The sequence below is a fragment of the Copidosoma floridanum genome, unplaced genomic scaffold, assembly GCF_036245765.1.
Source record: "Copidosoma floridanum isolate Cflo_tuat_1 unplaced genomic scaffold, Cflo_Japanese_pri ptg000013l, whole genome shotgun sequence".
NCBI classification, from domain to species: domain Eukaryota; kingdom Metazoa; phylum Arthropoda; class Insecta; order Hymenoptera; family Encyrtidae; genus Copidosoma; species Copidosoma floridanum.
In genome coordinates this window covers 17,658,293-17,673,498 of record NW_028321890.1, presented here as the reverse complement: position 1 = coordinate 17,673,498, position 15,206 = coordinate 17,658,293, and the positions used below count along the sequence as shown (strand labels likewise).

General features: G+C 36.5%; 4 protein-coding genes across 4 annotated transcripts; all 4 read left to right on the top strand.

Annotated features, from left to right (window-relative positions):
* The first annotated feature begins 9,832 nt into the window (after nucleotides 1-9,832).
* On the top strand, nucleotides 9,833-11,116 carry LOC149374932 (uncharacterized). The gene has a single exon (XM_089590729.1). The coding sequence runs from the start codon at nucleotides 9,833-9,835 to the stop codon at nucleotides 11,114-11,116; it is 1,284 nt and encodes a 427-aa protein (XP_089446855.1).
* Nucleotides 11,117-11,170: 54 nt separating this feature from the next.
* LOC149374931 (uncharacterized) lies at nucleotides 11,171-11,938 on the top strand. The gene has a single exon (XM_089590728.1). The coding sequence runs from the start codon at nucleotides 11,171-11,173 to the stop codon at nucleotides 11,936-11,938; it is 768 nt and encodes a 255-aa protein (XP_089446854.1).
* An 18-nt stretch (nucleotides 11,939-11,956) lies between these two features.
* On the top strand, nucleotides 11,957-13,390 carry LOC149374930 (uncharacterized). The gene has a single exon (XM_089590727.1). It carries the CDS (start codon nucleotides 11,957-11,959, stop codon nucleotides 13,388-13,390), a length of 1,434 nt encoding a protein of 477 aa, XP_089446853.1.
* Nucleotides 13,391-13,483: 93 nt separating this feature from the next.
* LOC149374929 (uncharacterized) lies at nucleotides 13,484-15,022 on the top strand. The gene has a single exon (XM_089590726.1). The coding sequence runs from the start codon at nucleotides 13,484-13,486 to the stop codon at nucleotides 15,020-15,022; it is 1,539 nt and encodes a 512-aa protein (XP_089446852.1).
* Nucleotides 15,023-15,206: the final 184 nt, after the last annotated feature.

Genomic DNA, 15,206 nt, shown 5'->3' with positions numbered 1-15,206 from the left:
TGACGCACACGATTTGTACGGTTTTCGTGGTAACATCCATAATGAAGTTTTTTAAGCAATAGTAAAATAAAACTTATGATGAATCCACAAATTAAAATGGCATACAGAGAAATTACATCTTGTATACCAATGAAATAAAATGCATTTTTTTCATCAGGAGTTTTGGTCCTGTAGTTAGTCTGTATTCTTTGCATAATGCCAGTTTCTTGGAATCTGTGAATACTAAACAAAGTTTGTTAGTATACAAATACAAGTTTTATTTATTATAGTCATCATCATGATCAGTATTATCATTAGTATTGTTTTCATGACTTTTAGTATTAGGGTTATTTTTTATTGTTGTCATTATTCTAAGTATTATGTATAACGTACTAATGATTAAAAAATTTTGTAATTGGATGATATTTCTTCAAACTCAAACTCCCATACGTCGTACTGCCCAGAGGAATGCTTGCTAGTTTGCATGGTGGCTCCTTGTCTATTTTGTCTAACATTGATGAAAGGGCAAATAAAGCTAGTTTTCTGGAGCAGACCTGAAAAAAAGTATATTTTATAACAGTGACTACAAATTTTTATACGTGATAGGCGAAGAAGATGTGTAGATCTTTGGGATTAAATATAAGTTAAAATATTTCAAAAATTATTTTTACATGTTTTTTATGTCCTACTATTTATATGAAATTCGCTTTCCACAATCTTTATCACCACTCAATAATAGAACAAGAAATTGTATGGGCTTTAAAAAATTTCTTTAGCAAGAATGACTTAATATCGCGTCTAATATGTATACTTAAACAAAACTTATAAAATGTACCTGCTCGAGAGCTGCTTTAAAATTTGGCAATAAGCTGTCTTAATTTTCAATCAATTGGTTTATTTTTTCATAAACGGGATCTTTTGATAATGCCTTAAAAATTACAGAAAAAATGTATTAAATAAAACTTTAAATTTATTGTTAGTTTATCATCCTCTTGTTTTACCAAAATAAATTTGTAAGAGGTGGAGCCATTTACAGCAATGGGTTGGTAACTACCATCTTCCATGAACTCTGATACATCATTAAATGGCATTAAAGGTAGTCCAACTGTCAAGTTACTTATTAAAGATCCACAATAAACGGCATAGATGACTAATGCACAAAATAGCGTAAATAAGTATACCAACTTCAACGACGTACGGTTAGCATAAGCATCTATAAATTAAAAAATTAATGTTTCTAAGTTTTATAATTTTATTAAAATCAGTCGTAAATAGTATTAAAAATTTACCTGACAACCCCTGCTGGCAGAATACACCCCATACTTGTGTACAATTTTCCAACAAAATGGAATATCTTGAACGTGTTCTGTCTGGATATCTAATGTTAATGAAAGACAATATAATTGTCAAAACAACCACAGTAACAGCTAACTTAATCCATGCACTTTTGCTAAAAATCTAATTTCCAAACACTTTAGTTATACATTCTCCCTTTCACATTTTAGTAGTAAACGACATTTTTTTACTATCATTTTTGTAAGGGACTCAGTCATGTGTAGTCCCTCAATTACAACGTACTACTAACTTTTTTTTTCTTAATGAAAATTTAAACATTTAGAACAAAAAAAATTGAAAACACTTTCCTTTATTAATGTTCTTCTCTATAGAATAGTTTTATTTGAATAAAAAATGATTTTGATTTGCAATACCAGGTTTTTTTATTGAATCAATTATTTGTTCATTCAAGTTGATAAATTTAAAAAGGAGTCTTGTCTCTCGGGGTAGGGGTGTAAGCCTTAATTTTTTAAATTATATATTAACTAAGCAGACTAACCTTTGGCTGTCACCGATTCTGAAAAATTAACATTGTTTTCGTATGTAAAAGTACGCATTGTTGTAATTTTATTTATCGGCAGTTACAATTGCCTCACAGTATCAAGTTTTGAAGAAAACGCTTTTAAAAGCTTTAATCATTGTATCTTCCACTGTAAAAAAATTTTAACTAACATGTTTAGAAGATTAAAAAACGTAAAGTAAATAAAAGATTAATGTTAATAAGAGTTTAAATTTAAAATTAAGATATGATACCGACGAAGATGGTGTTGGTGACGTCGATAATGATAATAAAATTCTTTGATACATACTTTTATATTCGAAAATAAATGTACCTGTATTATAAAGTAAAAATATAATAATTAACGTAATTAGTAAATTTTAGCAATGAGTGCGTTAACTTTTACTCTATTAAAAAAATCAAACAAAAATCTCAGCCTTGAAAATGTTATTATTGTAGTTTATTTTTATGCCACATATAGTACATTGGGCACTCTCGCATTTTTATAGGAAGGGAAAGTAAAGAATTTCCTGGAGAACATGCTTACTGGCATATAGGACGAAGCTATAAGTGCCCTACATACGGACTGACTATTCTATTTTTCCGGTTATCACCACTGAAAATAGATTTTAGTTTAAAATTATACCTTATCCTATAACCCAGGCTTTTTTCAACATTTGAATGTTCACTGCGCAGGGAGAAAAATCGACGTTTCTGTCTGTATGGTAAACGTCAAATCTACTAATGGACATTAAGCTGTAATGTCACTCGACTATTGTCAGTGCAATCATCAAAATTTTGTGTTTTATTTGTCGTTTCATAACTAGTAGTTAGTTTTATTGTAATAGTATAAAAAATGCATTGACAAAAGTTTGAAATAAAAAATTGTATCCAGTGCTTACTAAGTTGTAATAACCAGATGTAAACATATCAAAATTTATATATTTTCGACTCTGTTTAAATAGTAAATACTTCTTTGTATTTGAAATATAATTTATGTATAGTATTTCAGTCAATTTTACTATTTTCTAGTAGTACACTTATGTAAAAATAGTAAAATTTTACTGTGAAATAGTCGATATTTACCATTTCTATTAGATCATTTTTCACTGATATAAAAAGATAACTAAATATTTGTTATCATCTGTGTAGCAAAAAAAGTTAAGTTTACTTTAAAATAATATTGATTGGCTGTAACATTCTTTTTAACACGACAAAAAGTGTTTACTAAAACATTAATTGATTTTAAGAAAACAAAATTAGAGTGTTTTTTCTTTATTCTCTAGTAAGCATCTTGTTAAACTTAGCAAATAAAGGGAATTAACAGTATTTTAAATGCAGAAAAAAATAATCTCTTACCTTTAAGTATGCGCTCCAAGGTATGTATAAATTGTCTGGCATTCTGACAAACAAACAGTGCGATTGAGACTTAAAGGGATTCGTAAGATCGAAATTTTTTGAAACTTCTTGGTCCATAATCATCTTAATAGCAATAACATCAAAAGGCATAACTCTTGACGTATTACTAGAAAAAGAATTTCCCTCGCTTGCTGCAGTTTTTTTATTCTTGGCTCCACTACCTCGTGACAGTTGCGGGTACTTTGTAGTTATATTCATTACTGACGTCAATTCATTCACGACTCTTGATGGTAAATCGTAATTGTAGATATAATTTGATTGTTTTGGATGAGGTAAGTCCTGATGTGTAATAAGTAAAAAAAATGCGTTAAAGAGTAAAATTATTGAAAACTCAAAATGTGTACTTTTCATACTTTTGTGGATATCACTTTCAGCGAAACATCAGTCAAATTTTTTCTCCTTTTAAACAGAACTCGTCGATCTTGACATTGAGACGAGTCATTGGATTCCATTGAAGGTATTCGCGTACCTGAATTGTGTTACTTTTTAATCCTGTGGAAAACCATTCCTTTATATCGGAATCATCCTTACATTTCACTAAGATTTCTACAAAATAGTTCAAGCCCATCTTGAAGATTGTGGCAGAAATTACTCAATGACTCCGTCATCGAAGTGTGGAACAATAATAACCACACGTGAGGATTAATTATCTCTGTTGTTGTAAAATGCATGAAATTTTCAGAATCATCTTCGGTTTTTAGCATAATGACAAATATTGACTTTGAACTCTTTCTAATGCTGGAATACTGTGTTTTTAGGTCTGATCCTGTAACTGCCATCGAATAGTGATGGTTTTTTGAAAGTTGCCTTATAATTCCCGTTGCAACTTGCGTACCTGTTTATAAAAAAAAAAAAAATTATGATTATAATTATTTTAATAATTATTATATTTTTACTCACTTTCGAAACCACTATATACGATAACAACGCTGTTGATTCGGTAAAGTTCTTTCACGTCTATTATTAAATTCGAATGAGTATTTATATCAGTTGTTGAATCATAACTAGAAACTAATAAAACAACTAAAAGAATAATAACTAAAAATGTTGATGAGACCATTTTTCATCCGTTATCATGAAAACAAAGATTGACAGAAATTGACGTATTTTTAATATTGCAGCTGAGAGACTGAACTGCAAAAACGCGTCTTAAGATAGTGGAGTCTTCAATATGTGATACTTGTTAATTTCATTCAAATTTAAGGACAATATTTTTCATTTACTTGCTCTGATTCCTGTGAACTGTAAGAAGTCTTTTGCTCGACTGCTTGATTAAATATAAATATACCAGGATTGTTAGGATTGGGGAAGAGCAGAGGCCAGGTGTTGAATTATGAATTGTATCGATTCTCATGAATAATTTATTGTAGTGCTCAATAATAAATTTGGAAGCTTTACCAATGTCCTTTTTCGATAGACCAAGTAGCACTACGTGTATAAAATGAAACGCGATGAAACGTACGAAAAGGTATGTGTATAAATAAATTTGTATACGTGTATATATGTTTCTACGTACATAGGATATTTAATAAGAGGGTATATTATTTTATAGAATGACAAGTAATTTTTCGATAAATGTTGACGTGTAAGAACAAAGATTTTTATAAAAAAATAAAAAAAAAAATATATACAGATCTTTAAAACCTATTGTTTCTTGATTTATATAGAAGAGTCGGCAAATCTTATTTTTTGGTTCTTATACAGATAGTAGTTGGAACTTAATCTTATTTAAAATCTTGATGTAACTTACCATTAAATTGTAACAAAATTAAAATTTAAGATGTTATAAATAGATAAGACATTTAAGATACTTTAATCAGTGTAAAAAAATATCTGATGAAACTTATGGTACACCTGATAATACTTAACAAAAACTATCTAGAATATACGTGAAATGGAATTATTAGTGTACTAATAACTAGACCACAGAGTACGTGAAATAATTTCGACAAACATGAAAAAGTACTTTAACTTGCATGTTCTTAAAAAATTTTAAATAGATGGAAGGAACTTTCTTTTTTTAGAATATATTTCTAGCTATTGGTATCTGTATTATTCAAATTTAATTACCTTCAAGCTAAAGAGTACTGGAAAAATAAGTTATATATATCGTCAAAATATAAGAAAAAGACGCACTGTTACTTTAATTGGAGTTAGAACTGACCAAAATTAATGTTCGCATAAATATTTAAAAAAAAATATATTAAACTATTAAGGACATAAAACATCTAACAATTCTGGAATGTGCGTTTAATTGTATGTAATCAAGACTGTCGAGAGAAGCTACAAAACTAAATAAAAAATAATTTTGTAAGCAATTTGTGTGATACAAATATCATTGTTACTTAGAAATGTATTTAATTGTTTCGCTCTTTTAATGTGTTACTGTTAGAATTTTCAAGTACATAAAAAATTGTACAAAATGTTTTATTATTTTCTAAAAAAGATTTAATGTGTAGAGTTAAGTTCTAGAAAAAGATCCAGACCGTGAAAAATATTTTTCTTAATTTTATACGTTTTACAATTATTTCCTTGTTATAGGATACATTATTAGTGAAAGAGAGAGTAATTTTTATTATTTTTGAGAACACTCTCAGCTTTCCCTAAAAACAAGGTAGTGCGTTAAAGTCAATTCAATCCCAGTTAGCGTCTGGACGCATAATAAATAGCTAAGAAAATTTTGGTTACACTTGATAATAACCATTATTTTCTAAATTTTCTTGCAGTTTTACATCTTATGATGTAGTAATTTACGCTTTGAGGAAGAAAAAATGTCTTAAAGTAAGAATAATATATTATACTTCTGAATGTACGTTACGAAAAGAGTTGGCGTTAACACTAAAAAACATTTACGTCGGAGATAAAAAAGATAGCTTCAAAGAAAAAATTATGAATACTCCTTATCACTTATAATCCTTTTTACTAAAAAACAAATATGAGGGTTATATTTGAGTAAGAGTTTTCATCGGTTTACATGTGACATACAAAACTTATGGTGAAACAGGAAACGGGTTATTCTCTTACTTGGTCACAAATGAGATAAATACTGCTGAGAATGAGTATAACAGCAACATTTTTTTCCCCCCTTAAAGCAAAGCTGTTTGTGAGAGAAATTTATTGTTATTTATTTTGTCTTTTTACCTGTTCTTTCAATCAAGTAGTGTCTATGTATAGGACTCTACGCCACTTATTGATTGCTCGCGTTTGCATATTTAAGTAAAACTGTTTTTGTTGAAGCAAACGTATTTTTATCACGACGTCGATTTGACGGTTTGATTATAGCTCAAGGCTGTTGTTTTTCCATCATCGAAACAAAAATATCGAACTTTAATAGGGGTTTTTACAGAAAATAATCAATAACGACGACACCAAAACAATTAACATGGACGAGTCATTCCAAAAACAGGCCATCCATATTTGTACCTTCACTAACTTTGGTTTTCGGAATAATTAATTTTCATCTTTAATTTTAGATGATTAGGTCTATAAAATTTACAAATTAAATTGTCTTACCATAAATTTCTGAATTTATTCTAAACATTTTTTATATATATAGCACTTTTTTAAAAATCCTATTGAAATTTTTAATACAGTGATGTTGCAGTGATAAATCCAAGATGTTAATAGAAAATAGAGATACATTAAAAATGCTCCATTCCATCGCATTTTGTCTTTTTCAACGTAAGATAATGTACACTAAAACCTCCCTGCCCCCCCTCTCTTATGTATTTCTTGGCAATATTTTGATCAGCTTGTAGATGTTGCTTTACGACAAGTGACAGAAAAATCAAATTGCATTTAGCACTTCACGCAGAGAGTAATCAATGACATAAGGACATGACATTCCAGAAACAGAGCATTCAGAGATTCAAGTCGTCGAAACTTATAGTTTGCTGATAGAACTTTTTAACGATATATTCAGTAAGAAAAGTTTTTATCTATCTGTTATCTAAAAGAAGTTCCAGTGTATAATTTTTTTTATGAACGTATTTAAAGAAAAAATTTTTTTTGACTGATTATAAAGTCAAGAAATGTGTGTGTACATATAATTTCCTTATTATCTAACAAATGCAAAGAATATTTCGTTAAGTATTGTTATTAAAGTAAGGAATAAGAATAAATAATTATTTAAATGTATCATCTAAATTTTTTTTTTAACTTTAGAGATGTTGTCGCAAAGGAAAATTAATTTAAAATTTTTAGTTACTAACAACACTAACACACAAATTTTTAAAATGCAAAAAAAAGTTAAAATATACTAATTTAAACATGAAAGAAAGTTGGAATTTAGTTGTAAAAATATGTTTTATGAATTTAAAATATTATGTAGTTATTGTGATAGAAAAAAATACTTTTAGTCCTTTGTAGTTGTTCCGTCGAGGGACGGAATTGGAGCGGAATCGCATGCTACTCAGAGTCGAACACACTCTAATTTCCCCTGGAGCCTTGCGCGCGCCTGCGCCCGCCGCTGATTGGCTCGTGTCCCGTCAGTACGGTGGTGGTAGGGGCGGGGCTTCAGGATTTGACAGTTTTGCTTATTCCGTTGCACGCTCTCTCTTTTATGACACGCCGAATTAGAAGCATCGTTAATATCTCGCTTAGTGCTTGTTTAACCGCTTACAGTTTGTACCGTCTGCAGGAGATTTCGCCGCTGTCATCGAGCCCCAGGACTCAGGACATCGTCATTGAAACTTAAGTCTCTCTCATATTTTTTTTCCTTCTATCTTCATCTTCACTCATAGACTCGACATTCTCTTACACCTCTCTTCACCTAATTAGTCCATCACCCACGTTTTATCAGCTTCCGCATTCGCCAATAACTGCATTTGCGTACTCGTGCTACATCTCAACGTCCTCTGCAACAAACCGTCAATTCATTCGCTCATCCGTCAATCTCTTATTCATACTTACATACATCATAACCCTTTCATCTCTTATTCATGCTGTCTCCCCTTTCCTAAAATCAATCCTTCTTTCCTCGAAACCGTTTTTGTCAACATCATACTAGCTCGTCATTTGTTCCTTCTCTGCACGCCCCAACCCCTGTCATCTCGACACCGTTCGCTTGCTCTACATTATCTCTCTCTCTCCCCATCGTCCAACCTTCCATCGACCTCAACTTCACCGACCACCACCCACCGTCACGATCTTTCTCGAGCACGCCACTAACTACCTTATCAGTCATCCCATCTGTTATACGAGTCATCATCGTTGGTCTCGCATCTCTGTATGCACGTAGCATCATCTTAACCTCGTCTTCGCTCCATCCATCCGCATTTAACCTTGTCACTACATATCGTACATATCATACATCTATTACACCTTATTCAGTGCACATTGTCATCCCGTCATCATCACTCCATATCTCGTCCGCTTCATTCCGATTCTCGTTCCGGAATCAGGGTCCCCACCCGAACACACTACTCATAACAACCGTCATCGCAAACTACCGCAGGTGGTAGTCAACTTCGACTTCCGGGCGTCGGCCCGCTTTCACCAGCTTCGCGCTGACTCGTGCGACCGTGCAGGGCCCGCCGGTTCGCAGAGGAGATCACTCCTCATTTACTCGTCTCGCATTCACACACTGGGAGTCGTTACCACCAGGTCCTCCCGCACACACTTAAACATTCACGCATCAACACAACACACGCTCACCACCGTTCCAGTTGTCAGTATTATTATTAGTTTAATCTGTTCTTCAATTGTATACACTCCAAGTTGATTTAATAAATCTGGGTTTTTTATGCCACCGGCTTTTTCCCATTAATTAGTTGTTATTAATTGTGTCAATCCCTTCCCCCTTTTATTTGCTCATTTCAGACATTTCATATTAATAAATTTTAGCATTATAATTTATCAATTTTCTTTATTTAATTAGGCCTTTTTTTATTATTTTTTCTTTATTCATTGGGAATCCTTTGTCGTTAATTTGATTCAATTCCTTCCACTCTATTTAGTGTACTAATTTTTATTGGGTTTATTTTTTTATTATTTTTTTATTTTATTTGAACTAACACTCTTTTACAGTAGTAAGCCCCTATATTTCTATTGATCGTACTTTGAATTTGGACCAGGCAATCCATGTTGGATCGACTGTGTCTATACGCAACATTTTGGTGCCTCCTGTGAGGTGGAATTCACGCTGCATCATTCTCATCACTCATCGTCAAGCTGCAAGATCATCTCTCCGTCGGCAAAACATCATCGCTTCACCGGACACCTCTCTCCCAGCGGCCGCAGCCTGTCTACATTTTTTCAAGTTCTACAGCTAAGTGACCTTTATTTTGTCTCTTCTTGCCTAAACCGGTAAATTATAATAATAAGTGTCAGTGCGTGAGTATAATTTAAGCCCCCTTTTTCGCTGCTTAGTCAATTTAAGTTTTTTTTTTTAGGCCATTTGTTTAGATTGTTAACTTGTGACACTTGGTTTCATTTCCCTTCATAAAAATTGTGTTCCATATTAGATTTGATTGAGCGGTTCCGACCAAGACCCCTTTAAATTTCATCGAGCGCTTTTACAGTATTTAAGGCTTAAGTATTGTCGTCATTGACTTATTGGAATAAACCCATTTATTGTTTGATTTAACTTAACTTGTAACCATGGTCAACGACGACAATAATCTCTCCCAAGACCTCTCGGAATTAGTAGTCAAGGTTAATTTGTTTGAAGCTCGGCTAAAGGGTTTAGACGAATTGATAGCAAAGGGTCAGGTAGACGGCATGAATGCGAATTTAAGACTAGGAGATTTGACTAAGAGGTTTCAAGCGGTTGAAGATCTGACAGACGCGTTGAGTGTAGAGCAGGGAAAGGTTCTGGAAGTAGAGGGCTGGACAGATGTTTCTCAGAAATATTATAGCCTTGCGGGAAGGATCGCGGGAATGGGAAATGGAGGCATCGGGGCGTCAAATATAGGAGCACCCATGGGTCAGTCAACTTTCATCGAAAAGCAACATCTCTTGAAGCTTCCCGTTGCAGAGCTCCCCAAGTTCAGTGGTGGTCACGAGGAATGGCTGTCTTATAAAAACTCGTTCCACACTATGATCCACATGCGTAATGATATAGATAATCTCGTTGAGTTCATGTACTTGAAGAACACGCTGCAGGGTGAGGCATTGAAAAAGGTTGCGATTTATGACGTGAGTGAGAAAAATTACAGTGTCGCTTGGAAAACTCTCATCGATTCGTACGAGCGAAAACGCATTTTAGTATCAAAACACCTCGACGCTATTCTTGATATTAGTCCTCTTCAATCCGCTACGTCCAAGGATCTCTCAAAGATGGTGGATGATGTCAAGCAGAATTTAAATACTCTTAAATCCTTAGGCGTGACAGAGTCTCCACGTATGATTGTCAGATTGTTAGAGAGAGCTTTACCCCCTTCTATTAGGCAGAAGTGGGAGGACTCGCTAGGGGTAGATGAGCTTCCAACCCTCGAACAGTTTTACAGGTTTGTAGATGGAGTTGCGTCCAGACTTTACACCATGGAGACTGATGTGCCACGAGGCAGCGAGCCAGCAGCTGGGAAATCGACGGTCAAGCAGGATTCCGATATGCGAAAGGCGCGGAAACTGAACGATGGTGGGCGCGTCTTCGTAACCAGATCTGAGCCGTCGTGCGTGCAGTGTAGCGAGTCGCATTCATTGTTCCGATGCCCTGCGTTCAACAAGTTACCAGTCCAAGGTCGTTGGGATTTCGTTAGGTCTCACCGGTTGTGTTTCAATTGTCTGCGATCCCACGGGGGAAAGTGTACGTTGGGTCATTGTCAACGTTGCGATCGGTACCATAACACAATGCTCCATACAGACTCAAGGCCGGTCCAGAATTCAGCCCAGCCCAACGGAAATCTCAGTGGTGGTGGCGAAGGTAGTTTTTCATCGACGTGACTAGGATTAGACGTGTTTAGCGCTGTCTCTCGAGCTCGTACATCTCAGTTATTAATGAGTGCTGTTGTTCACGTTAAGTCGAATCAGGGAAAGTTCATCGAGGGTCGTGCTTTACTAGACACATGCTCAACAAACCATTTTATAACCGAAAAATTCGCTCAACGGCTCCGACTTCCAGTGCAGAATCAGGCGATGCCCATCAAAGGATTTGGAGGGGCTGGCACTAGTTCCAAGGGTAGCATCCAAATCGAGATCCACTCGCGTTTCAGTGAATTTCATACGGTTTTAGACTGTCTTGTCGTTCCAACCATAACCAGTGCGATCCCAAGCGAACCATTTCCACGAGAGCTAATCGACCTTCCCAAAGGAATTCGATTAGCTGATCCTCAATTCCACATTCCCCGTCCAGTCGATGTTCTTATAGGCTCCGGAGAAACTTTGTCCTTCTTATCCATTGGCCAGGTCCATTTGTCTCGAGATCAATACGACGTATATCTCCAGAAAACACAGTTAGGTTGGGTCATTGTTGGGGGGTTGAATCAAGACAGCAAGTCCGAGGCTACCTGCAGTATAGTTGAGTTAGACACAGAGTTGACTAGATTTTGGGAGTTGGAGGAGGTTGGAAATAGGTTGGTGTATTCTTCTGAGGAGAAGGCATGTGAAGAACATTATGTTAGGAGTACTAGGCGTACTTCAAGCGGCAGATATATGGTTAGGTTACCCTTTAGAGAAATAGATCCTCAATTTGGCGATTCGCGTTCCAAGGCGTTCCGACAATTACAGGCTATGCGACACCGATTTAAGGCGAACCCCCATCTTTAACTAGAATACTCTAAGGTCATGCAAGAGTATATCGAATTAGGACATATGACGTTGATCGATCAGGACCCAGTTAGTGGTTATTATATGCCCCACCATGCAGTACTTAAACCCTCTAGCGCCACTACTAAAACCCGCGTCGTCTTTAATGCGTCGGCAAAAACGGACAAGAATCTTTCATTAAACGACGTGCTCATGGTAGGCCCCACGATCCAACAAAAACTCTTTACTCATTTGCTTCGATTCCGCTCATACACTTACGTACTGACAGCCGATATAGGACAGATGTATAGACAGATCCTAATAGACCCTCGTGATCGACACTATCAAAGAATTTTTTGGCTACATCAGGGCAAGATTAGAACCTTTGAATTAAACACCGTTACCTTCGGCGTATCGTCAGCACCTTTTCTAGCTATTAGGACAATTCAGCAGTTGGCGGACGATGAAAGGGCAGATTTTCCACTGGCTAGCACAATATTGAAACGCGATTTCTACGTAGATGATCTCTTGACTGGCACTGATTCACTACCAGAAGCTTTGCGAATTCGTGATGACTTGATCCAATTGTTAGCTCGAGGAGGATTCACAATAAGAAAGTGGGCATCGAATCACCAACACGCCCTCGACAGTTTGGATGAGCGAAATTTTGGGATGAATTTTGCAACAGAGGGAGATTCCGTCGTTAAAACCTTAGGCTTGTCTTGGAGTCCACAAATGGACCGATTTTCATATTCCACTAAGTCCATTTCGCTGTCCAAGACGATCACAAAGAGGAATATTTTGTCGGAAATAGCTAAAATTTTTGATCCACTAGGATTGTTAGGGACGGTAGTGTTTACGGCAAAGCTAATCATGCAAGAGTGTTGGAAAGCTAAGGTCGGTTGGGATGAGTCGGTGCCCCAGGAGCTCCATACCAAGTGGACGACATTTGCAGAGCAGATTGAATTACTGGAGGAAATTTCATTTCCAAGACATCTCCTTTCACCACAAATAGTGAAGACCGAGTTGCATGGATTTTGTGACGCGAGTCAGCGAGGATATGGGGCATGTTTGTACATTCGATCAGTAGATAGGTCTGGTCAGGTTCTTGTTCGCTTAGCTTGCTCAAAGTCTCGTATCGCTCCAGTTAAACAAACAACAATTCCCCGACTCGAATTATGCGGCGCATTAACTTTGGTTAGGTTATTCAAGAAATCTAGGGAATCCTTTCAGTTTTCGATAAGCAGGGTTGTATTTTGGTCAGATTCTGAAATTGTACTACAATGGATCAAAAAATCACCTCAGGCTCTAAAGGTCTTCGAAGGAAATCGTGTCGCTGAGATTCAGGAACTAGCCACAACGGTTGAATGGCGTCATGTGTCGAGCAAAAACAACTTTGCCGATATTCTCTCTCGGGGTCAGAATCCAGCTGAATTTATAAGGAACAGGGAATGGAGCGAGGGAATGCCTTGATTGTACAGTCCAGAGAAGGAGTGGCCAAAATCAGAAAGAAACAGCGTTGTCAATTTACCTGGGTTAAGAGCGTCCACGTGTTTGATGTCGACTATGGAACCTTCACAGTTTACATCACCAGTTGTTTCAAATTTGTCGTTTCAGGAATCATCTCAAATCGAGCCTTTCTACAAACGTCAGTCATCTTATTTTGCGTTAATCAATTCTTTATCGTATTGTCTCCGCTGGCGTTTTTCAACCGACCGAATTCAAGGTCCACCATCACTTGTTGAGAGAACCAGAGCAGAGATTCGACTACTAAGGCTTATACAGCAAGAGCATTTCAAAAGGGAGATAACTCAAATCGAGAAAACGGGGAGTACGAAGAATACGAAGTTAGCCGCGTTTGACCCCTTTATAGATGCGAATGGCTTGTTGCGAGTAGGAGGCCGATTGCGACGTGCGACAATCCCTGACCGACAGAAATACCCGATACTGCTGCCATCATACCATCACGTAACCGACCTCATCATAAGGGAAGTTCATCATTCGTCGTTGCATGCGGGAATTCAAGGGGTGTTGTATAAAATTCGTCAACGTTTTTGGTTGCTAGATGGAAAGAATCAGGTTAGGCGTGTTGTTAGACGTTGCGTTACGTGCATCAGACATAGACCCGTGACCCTACAGGCAAAAATGAGCGATTTACCCCAAGCGCGCGTGCAACAAGCTTCGGTCTTTGAACACGTAGGAGTAGATTATTTTGGTCCAATTAACATAAAGGAGAAAAAGTTCAGGAATCGAGTAGTTTTGCCAGCTTATGGTTGTGTGTTTATTTGCATGCCCACCAAATCAGTCCACATAGAGATAGCGAGCGATATGACAACCGAAGGGTTTATAGGAGCCTTTAAAAGGTTTATAGGACGTCGAGAAATTCCATCCCATGTTTATGCAGATAACGGTACTAATTTTGTCGGGGCGAACAACGAGTTGCGCGAAATTTATAATCTCATTCATTCAGAGTCGTTCCGCGATAAAATCAACAATTACGCCGTAACTCAGAACATCATTTGGCACTTCAATCCACCAGCTTCACCACACTTTGGGGGGATATGGGAGTCTGCCGTTAAATCGTTTAAACATCACTTAAAGCGAGTTATAGGAAGGCAAATACTTACGTTTGAACAGCTTAACACCCTCTGCATCGAAATAGAATCAATCTTAAATTCGCGTCCCATTAGCTCCATGTCAAGCGATCCAAATGACCCAGCCGCCCTTACTCCCACGCATTTTCTTATTGGCCGTCCTCTCACGATGTTGCCTGATCACGATTTGACTTCCGTTTCAGATAATCGACTTCCCGCATGGAAATTCATTGTGAAGGCGCGGCAGGACTTTTGGAAGCGTTGGCATTCTGAATATCTCCATGAATTACAAAAACGAACAAAGTGGCTCGAAGGCAAAGGTGAAATAAGGGTCGGATCCGTCGTCATTCTAATTGAGAAAAATCATCCAAATAATCATTGGCCACTGGGAGTAGTGACAGAGGTTCACCCGGGAAGCGATGGTGTCATCAGAGTCGTCAAAATGAAAACCAAAACAGGAGTCTACGAAAGAAATATCACCGATTTGTGCCCTTTACTGGAATCCATGTAATATTGCGCCGTGTATACACATCACACGACTACACATCACACACATGAACACGACAATTTTGCTCGCATACTCTCGCAACGGGGGGAGCCTGTTCCGTCGAGGGACGGAATTGGAGCGGAATCGCATGCTACTCAGAGTCGAACACACTCTAATTTCCCCTGGAGCCTTGCGCGCGCCTGCGCCC